Source organism: Calonectris borealis, chromosome 5 (genome assembly GCF_964195595.1).
Source record: "Calonectris borealis chromosome 5, bCalBor7.hap1.2, whole genome shotgun sequence".
NCBI classification, from domain to species: Eukaryota; Metazoa; Chordata; class Aves; order Procellariiformes; family Procellariidae; genus Calonectris; species Calonectris borealis.
In genome coordinates, this window is record NC_134316.1 from 44,910,854 (window position 1) to 44,930,195 (window position 19,342).

Here is a 19,342-nt window from a genome sequence, read left to right on the forward strand (position 1 = left end):
TTTTAACAACAAAGAGCAAGACAGTAGCCAATACGCAAAGCCTCTCCAGTCAAGACAGCTGCTCATCTAAAGAGATATTAACTTGTAGCACTGATGGACATGCTAATTCTCCTGAACATTATTACGGTGCTTTTAAGGCCCAAACTCAGTTTTTCCTCTCACGCGAAGAGCGGCGTTTCCAGTGCGCTTCTGAGACAAAGGGCAAGGAACATCACTGCTGTGGTTTCAAGCCATCATGCAGGACCATACGTCTAAAAGGGCTGAAGTTTAAATACTGAGGCTAATGTTTCAGATTGAAACCTGCAGAAATACAAACGTATCAAAGCAGAAATTCATATCAAGGTAGCAGTACTGTCCTGAGAAAAGACTCTCTATTAAATGAATCGGTACAGCCAACACAGAAAATACATGCTTGACTTGCAAATCCTCCTATGTATTTCTAGGTATTTTTCCTGAAATGTATCCGTTAGCCTTTATGCCATGATTGGAGGCTGTCATACAGCTCACCGGCAGCATAACTGCAGTCCAGAGACCCTGCTCATTCCTACCTTCATCAGGTGTCCTCGGCTGAGGGCCCACCTCGATGAAAGATTCAAATGGGAATAACCTGGTACTTTGATACCGAAAGAATGCAGACAGATAAAACTTGCCACCAAAAGTTAGTGTTACTGGTAAAACAGCAAAGTTAACAGAGTTCAGGGTCAAGGAGAGGACACCACTACATAATTCTGGAACGTTACTACACAAGTTTCCCAAAGCTTAGGATGTTTATCAGAGCCACTGTCAGTAAAAAACTTTTCTAATGTAATTTCAGGTTCCTGCCAAGTTTATGACACAGCTGGGCAGTGTTTAAGTATGGTAGATTTTAGTTGCCTGTTGAATTTCAAAGTGGATTTAGCCCCTCAGGAAAAGAAGGCAAGGAGCTCAAAGTAGAAGTATTTTACTACATGACATCTTCCACCTAGATATTCCCAAGATCCAAACACTGCCAGAATCATAAAGCCTTACCAAGTGACTACAGCTCTAACTGACACAAAATATACTAGAGGGTCAGCTTAAAGAATGCAAAATGGGAGGATGCCCGAGAGCATGGCAAATGGGGGAGAAGAGCCTACGTGAGGAGGCAGCGAGGATCAGCATTTCCACGGACTGTGCGAAGGTCTTGGCCTGCTGGTCAGAAACAGCAGAAAGAATTTCACACCAAAAGAGGTTTTCATCTACATTGAGAAGTGTGAGAGCACCGGCAGCCAAATTCTTAAGGCTTGGGACTGAAGTCCAGCAAATATTAACAAATGCTCAGCAAGCACAAAACAGTCTAGCACAACCTCAGGCTAGAATGAGGAACAAGTTACCGAAACACAACATCTCCGCAGCCAAATGGAGAAGAAATAGATAACTGTTGCTTTCAGCTGGAGAATCCGGTTTAAGCGCCAGCTGCTTAGCATGTCAGCGCAGCAGCAGATCACAGGAAGGAATAGGAAGCGATCCTAGGATGAACTTCCAAAGCACACATGACAACCAGGTAAATCTGAGTTCAAACTGAACTGGTCCAAGCAGGCCACCACCACGACAGAAGAGGAACAGGATTTACGCTGAGACCCAAGAGCCCCAAAGTGCCCAAAGTAAAGCCCACACGCCAAATTTGGCTCAGATGATTCTGCTGTGCCCAAAGACGACAATTTTGTGCAGCCTTTGGACTCCTGAAAAGTTGCCAGTGCAGCCTAAGCTGAGCAAAGTTTGGGCTCCCCTGAGACAGTCCAGCTACAGGCCACGATCATGCTAAAGGAATACCATGATCTACAGTATCAAATGTTAGTGCCACAAAAAAATCTACCTACCTGGTTGGGCCCCATCAAGTGCACCCTGGTCTGGAGGAACAGAAACAAAGTTATAGCAAGGCTTCGCACCCTTTCCCAGAAAGAAATCTTGAGTATAAAGTCTCACAGTCTAGCCAGATTGCCGCTGGGATGCATTTAGTTGCTGTCTTGCAGCAGTCAAGCTCCTTCTATTTCATCTTTCCCCCGTGCTCTTCTCCAAAGTAACCTTATCTAACAACTAGAGACGGTAACAGCAACCCATGATTCCCGAAACTCCTTCTTGAATTTGCAACTAATTCTGTATAATCATAGTCAAATCTCTGGCCCTTACCGTTACACTTCCCCTACAGCCAAAATGGCAACTGCCATACTGCCGCTTTTAAAAGGGCTAAACGCAACTAATTCTGAACGTCAAGATCCTTTGAACAACTTCGGAAGTGTATAAAGAATGGCATCATACCGTATGAATAACACACCCAACAGACTGTTTTGCAAGAAGCTAAATTTCACTAATAAGCTGAAGATGGGGACAATTTAGATCTTCAACACACCCATAGCTTTTTACAAAAAAATTTAGTAGCTTCTGAATAAAAAAAAATAAAACTGCCAATTAGAAAAAAGAAAAAGGTTTCTCTGGGCAGGGAGGGGTCTATGAAGGCATTTATTGCCATGCCCAGCCCCTTCCCATCACTGCCACAGCTATATACACAACAGACCCACACGGGCCTATCGACAGGAGCCTGAGCAGAACAGGACCCTAGAAAGAAACTTCCATTCCCTTGGTCTCCCTTAGAAACTTAGAATCCCTTAGAAACTCCCCATTCCCTTGATCTTGCATGTCAAAACATGGTGCACAAGCTGGGCTTGCTTTGGATGGGTCCAATCCTACAGAAGCAACTCATCATTCCATATCGTACAAATACTCTTTTAAAAAAAAAAAAAAAAAGAAGTCAAAGCCAGAAGCTACATCCCAAAGCAGCAGAAACGCAGGCCCCCTGTGTTGATGGAGCCAATAACCACATTGGAAGGGAAAAGGACCCTTGTTATCAGAGGCCTTTGCTGAGCCCACCAGCCACCAAAGACACGCTGCAACATGCTTTCAACGCAAGTTTTGTCTGCAACTTCTACCCTTGCCTGCTTAGTGAAACAACAGCTACTGGTGCTCCAAGATTGATTTTACCTCCCCGTGTCAATCACCGACAGCAACAGCAAATCATCAGCACTCGTTACAACTTTGGCACCTGCAAGCCAACAGCCAGCCGCAATGCTTTTCAGCAAGTTTGGTACCACACTCACCATTGAAAAAAAGATTCACTGTTAAAACTGCAGTTTCCATCTAGTAGCACGCAAGAAGGTACACCCCCGGCTCTCCACCTTGCTTTCCCACTTCAATCGCAGGACTTACGCACACCAGCATCACGCCTTCTCTGCGAGGGCAGCCCTGCAGACTGCCAATTAATGGTGTGAGGCAGCAGATTTCCCACGAAAAACTAGCAGAAACATGCTCGGAGCTTCAGCAAAGCTTTGAAGTCACTGGGCAGGGACTACATAGCTGAAGTCAATAGTGATGGCCGCTCTCCTGACAACTGCTACACCAACTTCTAGCCTCCACAGCAGCTGAAAATTCATACGCCAGTCATACGTTAAGCCCCAGTTTTCTTACCCCAAAAGGAAGAAAGCCAGTTATTGTGTAAAATGGGAATGCTGATGCACCTCATAGCTATAGGTTTGCACCTCGTAGCCATAGGACTGGGCAGAAGAACGAGAAAGGAACGCATTGCCAGAGAGCTGTCAAGAGCCCTGCTCTTCCCACACAGTCCCAGGTTTCCAGCAGGCACTGCCATCTCCAGAGACCTCCTTCAGACTGTTATTAACTATCTGCCATATTCTTGCAATTCAGCCTCTGCTGAAATTCAAGGCCAAGATTAAGTCACCCTAGTCTGCCTCAACCCCAAAGGAGACGGAAGCAGCACCTTTGCCATATTGGAATTAGCAGAAGGCTATTCCTAAACATAACAGAAATTTGGGATACAGCCTCAACAGCCTTCAACGAGAAGCCTGCGTTTCCTCCGAACGCTATGTGATGTGAGCAAGGAAAAAACCCACACCTTGCAGAAGTGGTTTGTGCAGTGAAATCCAGCCGCTTCTGCTCCACCTTCTAGCCGTGCGTAAAGACGAATTTCTCTGCTATAATGCTCACAAAAGGAGGAACTCGGAGTCAAGAAGAGCACAACCACACAGAGACCTCTCCAGAGCCTGAGTAAAACACTCCAGAAACACACACCTTAAGGCAGGTCTGAAAGGATAGGCAGAATATCATCTCTTTCCTTCAGAAAAGCTTTGAACCCCAGAACCAAAAGAAGGTTTCTCATACTCTGATTCATAACAATGCCACGGTACTCCCTCAGAACTCTGGCCTGGATGCCTTCTGCTGCCATCTTCCCGTCACACACCACCGCACGGGACAGCAATGACATGCCTGCTCCTTCCCCATGGACAGCCTCTTCCAGGAAGATCCCAGTCCCCAGAAGAGACAGGAGCACAGGGCACAAAGGAGTTTCCATGAAACTGCTGCACTATTTTTAAGTGAAAAACAAACCCAACCCCCTTATTTTTCTAGCAAATTCTGCAAAATGTTTTTCAGTATCATTTTCCCTCTTAAGGCCAGATAACCAGGATATTCAAATCCAGTGTGCCCCAAACTGAATCGGAAATTAAGGTCGGCTAGAAAATGAGTGCGCTAACTTTTTGTCATCAAAACTGGGCTTTTAATAAGTTATTAACACCATGCATCCATCCCACAAGAAGCAATTATTTTTCCGACCACACAGGATAACCCTGGGATCGTGGAGTTCAGCCCGAGGATGGGAACCAGCCTTCTGCTTTTGTCTCAAAATAGCATCATCATCCCAGAATATATTTCAGGGAAGGCAGGAACAGAGTTAGCCATATGCTTTCTGCTCTGAAGTGCAGAACAGGGAAGGACATGGAAGAGAAAGCTCATAAATCAGCGTAATGGATAAAACTACCCTCGATCTGCTGCCATTTGCTAATATTTACAAGAGAACCGGGGTGGAGCTATTTTGTTTCAGGCTCAGCGTGGTGAGCGTTCATCGCACCTGAAGGTGCTGACAAGCACAACTTGTCAGGAGAGCCAGATCCAAACAGTTTTGTATTAATCCTCCAGTAAGATTTTGGTTCTCCAGGCTACTTCTAATAGGATTTTTCTAGATTTTCCCAGATTGTTTGCCTCCGACAACAGCCCAGAGAACATTACCCTGTCTCATTCTCCAAACAGTTAACATTATTAATTATTGACCAAGAAAACTGAACAGCTTCACCCCAGAGGCCGGATTACTCTCAGGACTCTTTGATCAACTTCATAAATCCTGCTTCCAGGAGATGAGACACCAGCAAGTCTCAAAACTACGGGGCAGCAAATCCACTATCTGGAGCTGTGCTACTAGCTCTTCCAACGCCAAGAAAGGCATTGCACCACGTTCTGTGTGTAGGACCATCACAGCCTTTCAGATAAACCAGCTACTGGTGAAAATTAGCCAGGAGCAGCCAACAACAGAAGCTTCTCTGAGCTGCTTCTGCACCATACAGAGACACGTCAGGGACAGAGAGCTCACTAGAAACACAAGTTTAAACCATGAAGGGGAAGAGACCTCTTTCAGAATGCAGGCACACGTCCCAGTCAGCCACCATACCACCCTGAAATCCTTTCAGGAAGTTAGATAATTCTTCATTTGCTATCCTAGACAACGTGTTAAATGACTGCATTCCAACAGCCACTGAGACACACCTCCACTGGAGTGATACTCTATTCAGAGAGCTTGGGAAAAAAATAATCATGTTACCTCGGAACAGAAATCCCGCAGAAAGACTGGCGCTTACGTCAGGAGGCAGCACACAAAGTATATCCTCGGTTTGGGCTGACATTCCAGTCTTATCAATGTCTCTGATCTAAACTCTCTGCTAAGCACTTTGTCTGAAGCTTTGTCTGAAGTGAACAACAGTATCATTTAACTCACCAGCTCCCAGAGTCCAGAAACACCAGTTACCTCTGTCAAATATTCTAGCTACTATCACTGAAATGGTGGAGTCCACACACCCGTCCCTTCCCAGTTTCAGCAGTAGGGAGACCAGAGGCAGACCTCTATAAACCCCAGTCCTGAAACTCCAGCCCCATGCAAAAGGAGGTTAGTGACACATTTGCAAATGAAAGCACTTGTGGCAAATCTACAAGACATAATGGCCCAAATGCTGAACACCTGGCCTGTCAACCTGAGCAGCCAGAGGCACACGGGAGACAAAGGACAACAAAGTTTTGAGTTTGCCATTACCGTTTTGTTCCCCAAAAGATTTAACGTGAGAGGTTAGGAGAAAGAAAGCTTATTCTAGAAGACAGCCCAAAAAAAGAATGATGTCAGGACAACTCTTACCAAGGTAAGTGCCTGAGAATCTTCCCTCTGTAGTCAAACCCTGCTGCAGAACAACCCTGAATCAGGAGGACTCCAGCTTGTGCCCCTGCTTCGCTGCAAATTCACATGTGGGGCAGGGACCAAGGCACAGAGAAATGGCAATAGGAGGGGTAGGAGGTGGCTACAGATAATCAAGGAGGAAGTGTGAATCAAGTCATAACAGGTTGAAGAGGCGCTTTTTTTTTTTAAAACAAGGAACACAAGACAAACTGGGATTACCCTTCCCTCAGACTTACCACAGCAACCTAAAAACTACCCCCAAAACTCTTTCTTTTGGAGGTTCCATCAGTAAATAGCCAAGGGTTAGTGTAATTAAAATAATACGGATAAGACAACCACACAGAGAAAATCCGAACGCTTGTGACCCTGAATGATCAGGTCTTTCCTTGGGCCTATTCCCCCTATTTCAGATTTCTGTAAATGCTGTTTCTGGACAGGATGGCAAGCTCTGGCCATTCAGATATAAAAGAGCTGCCAGACCTACTACTCAGTCAACGGAGGACCTTGCAGCTGTACTGCGTAACTAGGTAATTTCTGTGGCATTATCATGCAAAAAGCACATCTTGTGCTCAGGATATAGTCAGGGGCCACATCTAAAACAATTCAGCAAAAGCAACCAAGTTCTGCTAATAATATAATCAAGACAGTAAAAGCCAAGAAGAAATGCAAGTTTAACCGAGGTCAACGGAAAATCACACATATTGCAAACATTCAAGAAGTTTGATGCTCCTTCTTTTTACGATGCCAGCTGTCATTGCCACTTGGGCCTGGCACATAGCAGATGCCCCCACAACCCCATTAGAAAGACCCTTCCTCAGCCCAGCTGCAAAGACGTCAAAGGGGAAAACAGAAAGAGCACTACCTGCTACTTCCACAATGTGGTGCCTGGCAATATCATAGTAGGGATCATCCCACCGCAGGTGAGTGATGGGCTCAGGGGAGCCTTTGGAGTCCTCTGCACAAAACACAAGGAACAAGCAATTAGAAGAAGGGATCTGGAGCACCTTGGCGAGGGGTACAATAGAGATAGAGGGATGAGAAAAAATGGCTCTTCAACATGGGAGGGACTAATGTATGCACCCATCCACCTCAGAAACCCACCTTTGAAATTCTGTGTGGGCAAGAGCAACAATGACTTCAGAAGAGACCTGTCAATCCTATGAGGTCCATACATGTCCCTCGCAAAAACGACTGTTCAGATGTGTCACAAACATTCACACAGATCAAAACCCAAGGCCAAGGGCACCATCATGGCTTTTTAGAGCAGGAGGATCTTAACATCGTCCCTTGATGGATGGCCATCCTAAATGCCCTTGAGCTAATTTCCCTGACCTCTTTGGGCAGCAGTCCATAGCACAGGATTTCAGAGCAACAACTCAGATCTTCAGCCCCACCTCCCACATGGAAGTTCAAGACCCTTCCTTCCACTCAGGAAGGCCGAACTATCCTGCAAGAGACCATAATAGAGGACACTCAAGGACTTACAGCATGTCTGTACTGTCAGTGCCAAAGTGCAGCCAGCCACAGGACTGAGAAGAGTATATTTACATCAGCTGGCTCTGAGCTTTTTAGTCCTGTTCAATGGCAGGGCTAATTCACTTGGGTGTGGTGCAAGATTAATCTGTCTATAAAACTTTCGAATGGAGCTGGGGCTCTCTGTATACATAGATATGACCACAATGCTGCAGGACAAACAATTCCTTTTTGGCCAAAATCCAGACCCCAAACAAACCCAGACCCCACTTACCTGATTTGGGAAAAGCAGGGGCTTCATCTGCTGGCCAGCTCTTATCATCTAGGGAGGCCAGTTTGAGCTGGCTGAGGGACTGGTTGGTATCATCCAAGTTCAGGTCATCCTGGAGCTCCGAGAGCGGGTCCGTAGCCATGGTCCCCAAATATCGCAGTTTATTTTGCAGCGTCTAGAATGAGGACTGCAGAGATGGCTATGTGAGAGACAGAGATCACAAATTTACCTCTCCATAGAGGCTCTTCCTCTTCTCACTGATTTTCCTCAAATCCTCCCTTATCTTTACTTATCCAGAGATCATACTTCCCCTCCCCCTTAACACAGGCAGGAACTCCTCCTCCTCCTCCAAGCCAGGAGCACCGACATATGTCAGACATATGTCAGATTCTTTCGTGCCAACTGCTATCGAAAGGCCGTCAGGAGCCTGTACCAACCCTCTCAGCGAGTCTCTGCTTGACCACAGCTCTGTCTAGAGTAGTTTCTCCCCTGAAACTGGAGCAGCAGCAAGATATTGAGGAAGGCGACAGGCTACACCAGCCCCTGCCTGATACACTCACTGTACCAGCTCTGAGCTCCCCCTCCCTCCGAAGGGCTGGCACAAAGCCCAGCTGTTTCCACAGTTGGCCCAGTGCTGGAAGCTTTCCCAGGAATCACCCCCCTTATCCCCATAAGGGAGGGCCAGAGCTCTCAACACTACTGAAGTGGGTGCTTCAGTGTGCTGGGATCTGAACACAGAAGCGAACAGCTTCTTAAAACAGGATTTTGTAGGCTAAGCTAGTAAGACAGGGAGAACAATACACACACAACCTTCATCTCCTTTCAGCATCACCCAGCAAATCCTTTCTCCTACACGACAGCAAGCAGCAAGGAATCACCTCTTTAACTTAAAGCCATATTGCTAGAATGAGTATTTTTCACCAAGCATGCCATAATACTCAAGAGACCAAGGAATTAAGAGGGTCCAAGAAACAGACAGCTCAGTGCGTTTGCTGTTGCTTGCAAACATTTCTCACTCTCGCCTGGAGCAGAAGGTACGTCAAACCCAGGACTGAGCTAGCACAGCACCTCCTAAGGGTACCAGTTCTTAGGGATGACTCTCTAGGAAACGGCTGTTATCCTCTAATGCCAACATCTTGGAAATAAGCAAGAAAACACCGGAAAGGACAAGTATGTAGATTTGGATTGTTCACGCAGACCACACGGACAACAGGCAGCAAGCCAAGAGGAACTGTAGCAAAACAAAATGACACCTTGCACCAGCAAGACTCTGTAATGCTGTTTCTCAGACAGGCTTGTGCTTGTTTTGCATTACGAGGAGAGCAAAGGGTTCAAAGATGATCTGAGGAGGCACAACACCTTTGTGTGGAAAGATTATATTCACGGTAAAGTTATTTCCTTTAGCAGAACGGAGGGGGGGCAACGATGTTTTCCATCTCCCGTCCCTAGAGCTTGAATGTGTATATTTATCCAGAGAGGACAATGAAACAGTTACTTGGATGCGAGCACAGAGGACAAAAACTGTGAGAGACTGTGCATCGGAAGGCACCACGTCCATGCTTGGGGCAACCCTCGTGACCAAGCTTGGGGATGCATTTTGAGAGTACAGGAAATTGGATATTCAGTGTTTGTCCCCTCCCCCTGGATCACTCCACGCTTATTACTTCTTGTCCTCTCTTATCCACTACTCCAGTTTACAACCAGTTTTCACCTCTCTGGGGTTCCCGAAGGGCTGCGAGCTATTGCTAAGCAAATGAAATAAGTTTCCTGAAATATGAAAGAGCAAGACATATATGGGCAGCGGATCACCAAGGCAGCACAACAAACACACAGGGTCTGACCACGGCAGCCAAGCAGAGACCCAAGCAAAATTACTCCCTGCCCTCCGGTGAGGGCTGCGAGAGCTGTCTGACCTCCTCTGATCTCAAAGAGACGAGGAGCAAGAAATCAGGTTCCCTTGCACCGTGAGCTCATGCTGGAACCACGCAGCGGCGGAGCCAAGGGACAAGGACTCCCCACCCCTAGCAGCTGATCCGATTTCTATGGTAACGCCATTGTGTTTAAAGCATTCCTCACCGCAGCTCAGCAGCCCCACAACCCAGCACCCCACGCTGAGGAAGCATCCACAGCCCCCCAGGGCAGCCCCTCAGCATTCCCAGTTCCCAGGGACTTTCTGGCCCCGGTGGGGACAGAGGACCTACGTTCAACTGCTGCCATCCACTGAGATGCCTTTCATGTGAGGTTCTTGGGGATGCCCAGTAGCAACAGTGTCCCCAAAGCGAGGTCCTGAAGCGCTTAGGGACCAAATCCAAATCTTCCCACAGAGCAGTGACGGTACTGCCCTAGGGCCAGCAAGACACCAAGCGTCCTCACTTGTCCCTACGCAGATCACGACTTCGCTTCACCGTCAACTTGCAGCGCTTGATCAGAGGCAGAAGAGCTGGTTATTAGACAGCACTGGGGGATTTCCCCTTAGGCATAAAATTAATCCGAGGGTGGCACCATGTGGAAGAAGGAAGTTGTTAGTAGGATCCTTACAGTTCCCCACTGGAAAAAGAGCCCAGTGGATAGCACTCTTGCCCAAATCTTCCTCATCCCTTGGAAAGGCAGACCAGACTCCCCAGATACCTCCACGTGCTTTTCACAGCCAGGCAGGCAGCTCCGTTCCTTGGCTCTAGGTTAGTGGTCCATGGCAGAAATGTTAATGGAAGGAGGATCCAGAGCAGAAGACCTCTTAGATTTCAGGTCCTTGTGAACCAGTCTGGAGCTCCCACAGAGCTCTAGAAGGCTTTTGTAGAATTTTCCCCAGCCCTTTCCCAACAGCGCAAAAGACAAAAGCACAGGGTCTCACATCAGGTAACCCTAGAACAGCTTACAGAAATATAATCCTCTAAATGCCTGGGAACTAGCAGGCACTGAGAAGGAGAGACCTGGAATTAGGACGTAAGAAACTACTTGGGGATCTTAGTATAAGGACATACATTGTACTTCCTGACAGTGCAGCTGCATGAGATTTTTCCTCGTGTACTCAAAAATGATCCATAAGCAGGGCCTGTCACTGAACAGAAAGTCCACACTGTATAAGGGTGAAATGGTTGTCAAAAAACAGTATTTCACCAGACATCACACAATTTAAGAACCCCACTTGTTTTAGATAAATGTCACGACAAGATGCAAGTGATACACTCTGTATAGCCAATCATAAGGTAAGAAAAATGACGTATCTAGATTTAAAAAGTAAAAAGCCTAGTCAAACATTTAAAAACTAAAGAATCACTCTTGACATCAGAAGCATTTACTTACTGCCAGGTCTAAAGAGCCAACTGTTTCCATTTTTCCAAGCATTTAAGTATGTTTTCTGCACCTACACTGGTTGACCGGAACATTTGCTGTCTAATAAAAATTTACTTTCTTGATAACAGAGATACGTGCTGTAGAACAGCATGTTCTGCTGAAGGGGATAAACCTCAGTCCTTTAAAATACAATTTTCACTCAAATTTTGAGCTGGAGACTCTTTATACAAGATTCCACCCAGGGAAGACAGTTCACTTGTATCTATGAAGTCTTGGTAGCTGCTGTTCACGCAGACTATTTTTTTCTGCAATTCCAGTTTCACTACTTTTCCATCATTTACTTCTAAGCTGCACCTACGTGGCAGTTTCCTTTTCCTGTTTTTCTTCCAGATGTACTATTAATTCAGAAGTAAATCTACACATCAAAATATGTCCACCATGTATTGCCACACCCTGGACCTGTATTTATGCACAATAAAGAATTACAAAAGCCAAGTGGCCTCTTCTTCCCTGCCCGATTAACAAGCAACGCTCAGACTCAAAGGAGTCCCAGTTCTGGGGTGAGTGTATTATTTGTCTGACTTTGCTGCCATCTGCACCTCCTCCCAGTTTCGTTTTGTTTGCACAAGTGTCTGTTTTTCTGTACACATCAATCAAGTCCCTGCACTTTGCCACAGTCTTAACATCAAGCACGTTGCAAAAAAAGAAAGCAGTGACTCAGCAGCAGACCATTCACTCTGTGAATGAGCCCCAGGACTCGCTGAGAAAGTCCAGCCCAAGTCTTCCCTCACATCAAGACTGATGATACCTCCGAGAGCACCACTACCCCATCACTACCCTGAAGGAATGGAAGGGTCAAGAGCCAGACCAGCTTCGTCTGGCGCACCGTGACCAACTAACTCAGGACAGACACGCTATTGCTTGGGGAAACTCTGGCCCTTCATTATTGTAACAGCTTTTTAAATGAGCAGCCTTCCTTCCCCAGTCATCTCAAACCCTTTGCTGAAGGCCACCTCCGTGCCCGCTGGAAATCCGTCCCAGCTAGCAATCAACCTCCTCTTAGTGGCTCTCTGCAGGATCTGAGAGCAAAAGCGCGGAGCTCAGCTTCCTCTCTCGGAGCTCTGGCACAAAGTACAGAGGCTGCTACCAGAGCCGTGCAGGACCGTCACACGCGGAGCATGTGAGGAAACGGGGGCACACGCAGCCCTAGAGGAGCTGCACCTCTCCTCCTCCTCCTCCTCTCCACCACACGCCTGATTCTCTCCCATTCCCTTTAGGCCGAGCTCCTGTGACAACCCAGAGCCCACTTCAAGATTCGAATAAGAGACTCAGAGATTTGCTGTTTACACTGTTAAAACCCCACGTCCCCACGGTACGTGCCCACTGCAGAACGGAGGGACATTTAACAGCCCCTGCTGCTAGGCACCAAAAGGGAAGGCAACTTACCCCCCCGCCCCTACACCGTTTTCTGCAGCCACCGGCCAGTGCCCGCCGCCGGGGACGGGACAAGCCAGCGGCAAGGGCTAGAGCCCGGCCCGGTCCCGCGCCCCCCCCAGCAGTCCGCCAACACCACAGAAGTGACTAAAACTCCGCGGCCTCCGAGCCCTTCTTCTCCCCGCCCAGGTGCCGGCACCGCAACGCCCGCCGGTGCCCGCGGCGCTTTACCGGAGGGGCTCTTCCCGCCGCGCCCCGCAGCCTCCCGCGGGGCGGCAGGGAGGACCCGGGCTCGGCGTTTCGCGCAGAAATAGCCGCCTCCTCGCACGGGCCAAGCCCGGCGTCCCCCGAGCCCGGGCAGGGGGGTCGGGACTCCGGGACCAGCCCCGGCCCGCCCGCTCAGTCTCAGCCCCGCCGCTGGGCCCCTTCCCCGCCCCGCCGCGGCAGCGCCAGGATAGGCCGCCGTGCCCCCGCGACCCGCCCCGGGCCCCGCTGCCGCCGCTGCTGCACGAAGGGCCCGGCTGCGCTCCCCGGGCACCACGCCCCGCCCGCCGCCGGTACCTGCCGTCGCCGCCGCCGCCCGGCCCGCCCGCCTGTCAACCCCCCGCCGGCATCCGCCGCCCGCCGGAAGCGCGGCCCGTCGCCGGGGGAACACCGCCCCGCCCCGCTCCGCCGCCGGACGCCGTCCGGGCGCGCCCGCCGCCCCCCTCGCACCGTTCCGCCAGCATGGAGGGCCCCGGCCCCGGCCTGGCCCCCGCGGGCGGCGGCGGGCCGGGTCCCGAGGAGCCGCCCGGCGCCGCCTGCCCGGCGCTGCGGAGCCTGCCGCCCGGGCTGGCGCTGGGGCCGTCGCTGTCCCGGGCGCGGGGCACGGGCGTGTGGTGCGTGGGCCGGGCCCTGCCGGCCGGGGCGCTCCTGGGGCCGCCCGGCGGGGCCCGGGAGGAGGCGGCGGGGCCGGGGTGGAGGAGGTGAGTACCGGGGGCGGCGGGGAGGGCGGGCGGGCGGGCGGCCGTGCCCGCGGCCGACGCTGTGGCCGTGCCTTGCAGCCTGGTGCAGCGGAGCCCGAAGGAGGCGGAGGCCAACGTGGCGCTGGGCTGGGCGGGCGGCCGGCTGCAGCTGCGGGCGCGGCGGCCCATCGCGGCGGGCGCGGAGCTGCTCTACTGGCCCGAGGAGGCCGCCGGGGCCGCGGCGGAGGAGCGGCGGCCGGACGGAGGCGAGGGGATAGCGGCGCCGCGGGAGGCCGGGCCGAGGGGGCGGCCGGCGGCCATCGCGGAGGCGGTGCAGGGGGACGGGGCCTCCCCCGGCGGGACGGCGGCGGAGCCCCTGGCAGGTAGGTGCCGTGCCGGGGACGCGCGTCCCAGCCCGGGTGAAGCGAGCGGCCTGACCTTCCCGGGTCTCGGGTGCTGGCGGCCCGGCGCCTTCAGCCGTCCCCGGCATCCCCGGTTGCCGTCCTGACCTCGCGTCGCTTTTAAGAGCTGCCAGCGGAGAAGGGAGCTGTTTTATGCCAGTCGTGATGGTAGCTCCTAGAAATACTGCCTGTGAAACACTAGAAATGCTGTACGGGTACTGTCTGTGGTGAGAGAACTGAGATTCCCCCCGTCTTCCCCAGCTTAAAAGAAAAAGTCGTAAAAGTAATGGTTTTCATGCCAGAGCCCCAGGATTACTGGGTAGCAGAGCATCTCTGTCTCCGAGGTTCATGTTCCTCTGATCCAGCAGCAGTCGTGTCATACAACAACAGCCAGCGTTAATTCACCCGCCATGCTTTTGTGTTTGTGCAGGGGATCCCGATGTCTCCAAGGTGGTAGCTGATGAAACCACAGTCCTCGATGTCCCCGCTGAGGTGAGCAGGCCGACCGCCAAACATTTCCACAGGCTGCAAGAAGAGGAAAGCACAACTTCCGAACATGAGCCATGGCAAGCCAAGGTGCTGAGGACTGAGAATCAGCACCTCAAGACCATCTCAACCATTAGGTGCAGGTGCAAGGAAGAATTGGATGAGGGTGTGGATCCCGGATCTGCAGCAGAAAAAGTGGAGATGGGGCATAAAGAGGCATGTCCAGGAGACCTGGATCTGTTGTCGCCCTCAAGCAGGGTTCAACTCGGTGCTGGCTTGGTTGGCAAGCCATGCAAGGTGCATGCTCTGGCCAGCCAGCTCCAGAAGTGCCTGCAGGACTGTAGTGGCAGGACGGCTGGGCAGGAATCCCAGCAGCCCAGTCCTTCTGAAGGAGAGAGTCGAGAGACTTGTGAGAAAGAGAGCAAAGCTTCCAAAGACTCCAGACTGGCATCCCCAGAGCATGGGGAAAAGGGCCCACTGGAGGGCCCTGAAGGGCAGGAGGAGTATACAGAGCTGGTGGAGGGTCATTCTGGCAGCCCAAGCCCCCCACCGAAAGCTCTGTCCCAGAAGGAGATGATTAAGCGCAGGTACCGCTGCGGGGAGTGTGGTAAAGCCTTTCTGCAGCTCTGCCACCTCAAGAAGCACCGCTTTGTCCACGCTGGCCACAAGCCCTTCCTGTGCACGGAGTGTGGCAAGAGCTATAGTTCAGAGGAGAGCTTCAAGGCCCATGTGTTGGCCCACCGGGGTGTGCGGCCTTTCCAGTGCACCCAGTGCGACAAGGCTTACCGCACCAAGCGAGACTTGCAGGAGCACCAGGTCCTGCACACCGGCCAGCGCCCCTTCTCCTGCGAGCAGTGTGGCAAGGCCTTTGCACGCCGGCCCTCTCTCCGCATTCACAAGAAGATCCACCTGGCCACTGGGACTGGCCCAGCTGGTCCCAAGGGATGCCAGTGTGCCATATGTGGCCGTCACCTGGCCAACCCCGGCTCCTTGCGCAACCACATGCGCCTGCACACGGGGGAGCGTCCTTACGCCTGTCCCTACTGCGGCAAGGACTTCCGACAGCAGAGCAACCTGCGCGAGCACCTCCGGCTGCACACGGGCGAGAAGCCCTACAAGTGCCGCTTCTGCGGCGACGCCTTCCCCAAGCTGCCGGAGCTGCGGCGCCATCTCATCTCCCACACGGGCGAGGCTCACCTGTGCACCGTGTGCGGCAAGGCGCTGCGGGACCCCCACACGCTGCGTGCCCACGAGCGCTTGCACACGGGCGAGCGCCCTTTCCGCTGCGAGCAGTGCGGCAAGTCCTACACCCTGGCCACGAAGCTGCGGCGCCACCAGAAATCCCACCTGGCTGACAAGCCCTACAAATGCGAGCTCTGTGGCATGGGCTACACCCTTCCCCAGAGCCTTGCGCGCCATGCGCTCACCCACAGGGCGGAAAAGGACCCTGAGGAACTCACCACTGCAGTGGCCTCGCTTGCTGTGGACCTACCCCAGGCAGCAAGGAAAAGGCCTCAGAGGAAGGGCCACCAGGAGGAGGTTGCGGCAGAGCCCACCTTGCTCATGGTGGAGGTGCCAGGGCCAGCAAATGAGGCCGAGCTGCTGATCACAGCCAGCGGTCGCTGCGTTGCTACTTACCAGTCTCGAGGCAGCCCCCCAGATTCTGGGGCACACGGGAGGCCCGCTGGGCATTTGCCGTCAGCAAAGGACATCATTGAAATCGCCATCTCCGAGCACGAGGACAAATGCATTATAGTGCAGGACGAGGGCTCACCAAGTGACGTGGTCATCATCCAGGAGGGGGTGGCCTTCGGAGCAGTGGCAGAAGTGGTGGAGGTCGAGACTGGGACCTGACTATCCCAGCCTGCCCTGCCTGATCTTTTGTACTTATTAAAATGGGGTAAAAAACCAACAAAAAACCTAGCTCTCTTGTCTCTCTGTGGCAACAAGGCCGTGTGGCTCAGCCCCCGGCAGAATTAGCAGTCTTGGAGGTGACGGCCTGTGTAGACCTGGGTCTTTTCGGTAGCCTGCCCCTTGGAGCTATGAGCCTCCACGTGCCACATCTAGGCCTGGCGCAGGGAAGGCATTGGCTGTTGATGGGAATAGCTTCTTTAGGGAAGACACCCACAGCGTTAACGAGCAGCGCTTCTGCTCTGCCTCTGTTACGCTGTCAGTGGGTGACAGCGGGGAAGGCAGGAAAAGTCTCAAAGCAGCGGCTTTGAACGCCTTCCTTTCAAGTTTTTCTTTCTCTAATTAATTGTTGCTATTCAAGCACTTTCCTGAGCTTTTACTCCGGGAGCTCAGCAGCACTTGTGATCATTTAAAGGTGATGCTGATGCCAGACATTGCTGGGAAGCAGCTTCCCGAGTGTTTACAAGGTGTCTCTGTTATGGGCTTTTTGAGGAGCGTTTTTCATGATTAGCAGAAGCAAAGTCCTGCCTTGGAGCTAGGGCTATGTTCCTTCTCCACCGTTTTGCTTGCCGTCGGCTTCCTGGCCTTACGGTGACTGGATGGTCCGTCTGAGGAAATGAAAGGACAGCTTCGTGTCTCACCGTGCGAATAGCATTGTACAGTGCAATTTTCACTGTCCCCAGCTGAGAGGCTCCTCACCTCTCCGGGTACGGGTCCAACAGTTCATCTCAGTACGCTCAGAAGATTTTGCCTTTCCCCTCCACGTTCAAGTTGGGTTCATTAATCTGTTTCCCTTGTTCTTTTTCTCACATTGCTTCCTCTCTTCCACTTCTTTCCTGCTCCTGCAGCAAAAAGCTAAAAGACAGCACCACCACAGCTACACCCCAATATTCCCACTGTTCCATCTTGAGTCCTCATTTGCCAACTGAGGCACGCAGAAGGGAATTGGTCCCGTTTCAGGAAGGAAGTGCACAGTTCCCAATGCCATGTGAGCGTGGCCTTATAGGAAAAGACCAACAATACCAGCCCTAACAAAGGTCTTCCAGACTTGCCCACCCTGCACTCACTTCTCACGTGTTATACAAACACTGCTTTCATTTGCTGCATCCTCAGATTTAGCTGTTCTTGGTCTCCATCTTCCCCCTCTCCAACATCTGCATTTCCGCAAAAAAGTTTTGTTTAGGGGCATAAATTCTCCGGGCTTTTTACGCCCACTGCAGAAGAGGAGGGTATAGTGTCACCGGGGAATCATCAGTAGCACAGTTCCCTTTTGGGGTGCTGTGAACGCAGTAATGTGACAATCTGCAAAGCTGCTCTTTGTAGTTTCTACATTCAACTTTTTCCATAAACTTTGACGACCGGTTCGCAGTCAAGGTGCTAGAGTCAGATGTGAAGTGAGGACGGAAGGTGAATTCAGCTGATAAACTTTTGGGTGTCCTTATTTTCAGCTGTTTTCTCTGAAGTCAGGGGGGCAGATGAGCTCAGTCTTTGCCCTGAGTGCTTGGAGACAGCCCAGTGGGAGCAGAGGCGTATGAGGGGGGCTTGTATTTGAAGCCACAGCGCTTCCTCCTGCTCCCCCTTCGGTGCCTATCCTAACTTTTGCAGTTTTCAAATATTGACACAGCTGGAGCTGGGCTCGTCCGCTGTGTTTGAAGCACGTGCCCTCTGTCACAGCGCAACCGGGAGAGAAGGGGGAGCAACTGGGGGAAGGGAAGGGGAGAATCCAGGCCCCTATTGCTTAATCTGCTGATCTGTAACTGCCTTCTTTATTCTGAGATAATAGGAGAGAAAACGGAGGAGCGATTTTGAATTAGGAGGTCGGCACAGAAACATTATTCACCTAACAGTTGATCTGAGTAGGTAAGGGCAGGTCTGCGCTGTGCTGCACGTATCACTTGGCTGCAGGATAAACTTAGCTGGCTAATCCCGACTGAGGAGGCCATAGGTGGCTCCCACTGGGCACCTGGTGATGATGCCACCACCGCGTCTTTGTCTTTATCTTAGAAGCAGCACGTTCTTATGTGAACAACCTTTTGCTTGGCAGGAAAATGATGAATAAAGTTGTTTACTCCTAAGAAAATCCTGTAAAAGCCCTGAAGACCACGATGCTGGTGAACCTCAACGTGGATGGGATCGGTGCAGCATGCCATGGCCTGATTAGGTATCTGTCCGATGCTGTACAACTTGGTGTTTGCGGCACCTGAAGGGGTGTAGGATTATCTAATGCTATGCCCTTTCTTGTGTTATGTCCAATAAATGGTATTTTAATTAATACATTATGGGCTCTGAGTGTCTTTCTTACTGGGATCCAGAACAAACATTTGCACCAGTGCCTTACATTTGATGTAGTTGGTGGGATCCTGGTGAGAAACACCTTATTGGAAGAAGGATAGCGAGGAAAAAGATGGGTGCCTGCCTGGTCCTTAACGCTGGCGTGGGGAACAGTCACACATATGCTGCATCGCGATGCCGATAATCATGACGCTTCGGGGCAGCAGACGTGGATCACCCAGCTGGCTGGAGATCTTGTCCACCTGTGACCCTTACACCTTCAGGCAGCAAGCACACAGGTCTCCAGGCTGGTGGGGCTCCACCATGCTGGCAGGGCTTCACCAGGGGTTCGGGGTGCTGCTGCAAAGCCACGGGGTGACAAGGGCACAGGTCTGCGGGATGGTTGGGGTCCTTCATGCTGGCAGGGCCTCACCAGGTATCAGGCATGCACGTAAAGTTAAGCGTAACACTTAAACCTCACACCATGGCCAGGGTTCAGCCCTCGGCCAACTTGTAAACTGGCTTAAACCTGACCAAGGTGTTCGTTTGAATG

The 19,342-nt window shown here is 51.4% G+C and overlaps 2 protein-coding genes across 8 annotated transcripts in view; one reads left to right on the forward strand and one right to left on the reverse strand.

Moving 5' to 3' along the window:
- Positions 1 to 13,403, reverse strand: part of ARHGAP1 (Rho GTPase activating protein 1) — a 31,103-nt gene extending 17,700 nt beyond the window's left edge. For 3 of the 7 annotated variants that reach the window (XR_012673959.1, XR_012673958.1, XR_012673957.1), the window contains exons 1-2: positions 8,052 to 8,806; positions 7,167 to 7,259 (exon numbers count right to left, since the gene is read on the reverse strand). Coding sequence is in view for 4 of the 7 variants with exons in the window: in XM_075152219.1 (XP_075008320.1) it covers positions 7,167 to 7,259; positions 8,052 to 8,190 (232 nt within the window). In the remaining 3 variants the exon portion in view is untranslated. Of the gene's footprint in view, positions 1 to 7,166; positions 7,260 to 8,051; positions 8,811 to 13,337 lie in introns of those variants that run through there. The other 4 variants (XM_075152220.1, XM_075152221.1, XM_075152219.1 and 1 more) reach the window with 3 other exon arrangements.
- An 84-nt stretch (positions 13,404 to 13,487) lies between these two features.
- Positions 13,488 to 18,790, forward strand: ZNF408 (zinc finger protein 408). The gene is made up of 3 exons (XM_075152225.1): positions 13,488 to 13,741; positions 13,820 to 14,103; positions 14,552 to 18,790. Exons 1-3 carry the CDS (start codon positions 13,503 to 13,505, stop codon positions 16,459 to 16,461), a joined length of 2,433 nt encoding a protein of 810 aa, XP_075008326.1. The 5' UTR covers positions 13,488 to 13,502; the 3' UTR covers positions 16,462 to 18,790.
- The last annotated feature ends 552 nt before the right edge of the window (positions 18,791 to 19,342 follow it).

Coding starts and splice junctions, on each gene's coding strand:
- ZNF408 (XM_075152225.1), top strand. CDS start 13,503: ATGGAGGGCCCCGGCCCCGGCCTGGCCCCCGCGGGCGGCGGCGGGCCG. Junction 13,742..13,819: donor GCGGGGCCGGGGTGGAGGAG/GTGAGTACCGGG, acceptor CGTGCCTTGCAG/CCTGGTGCAGCGGAGCCCGA. Junction 14,104..14,551: donor GGCGGCGGAGCCCCTGGCAG/GTAGGTGCCGTG, acceptor GTGTTTGTGCAG/GGGATCCCGATGTCTCCAAG.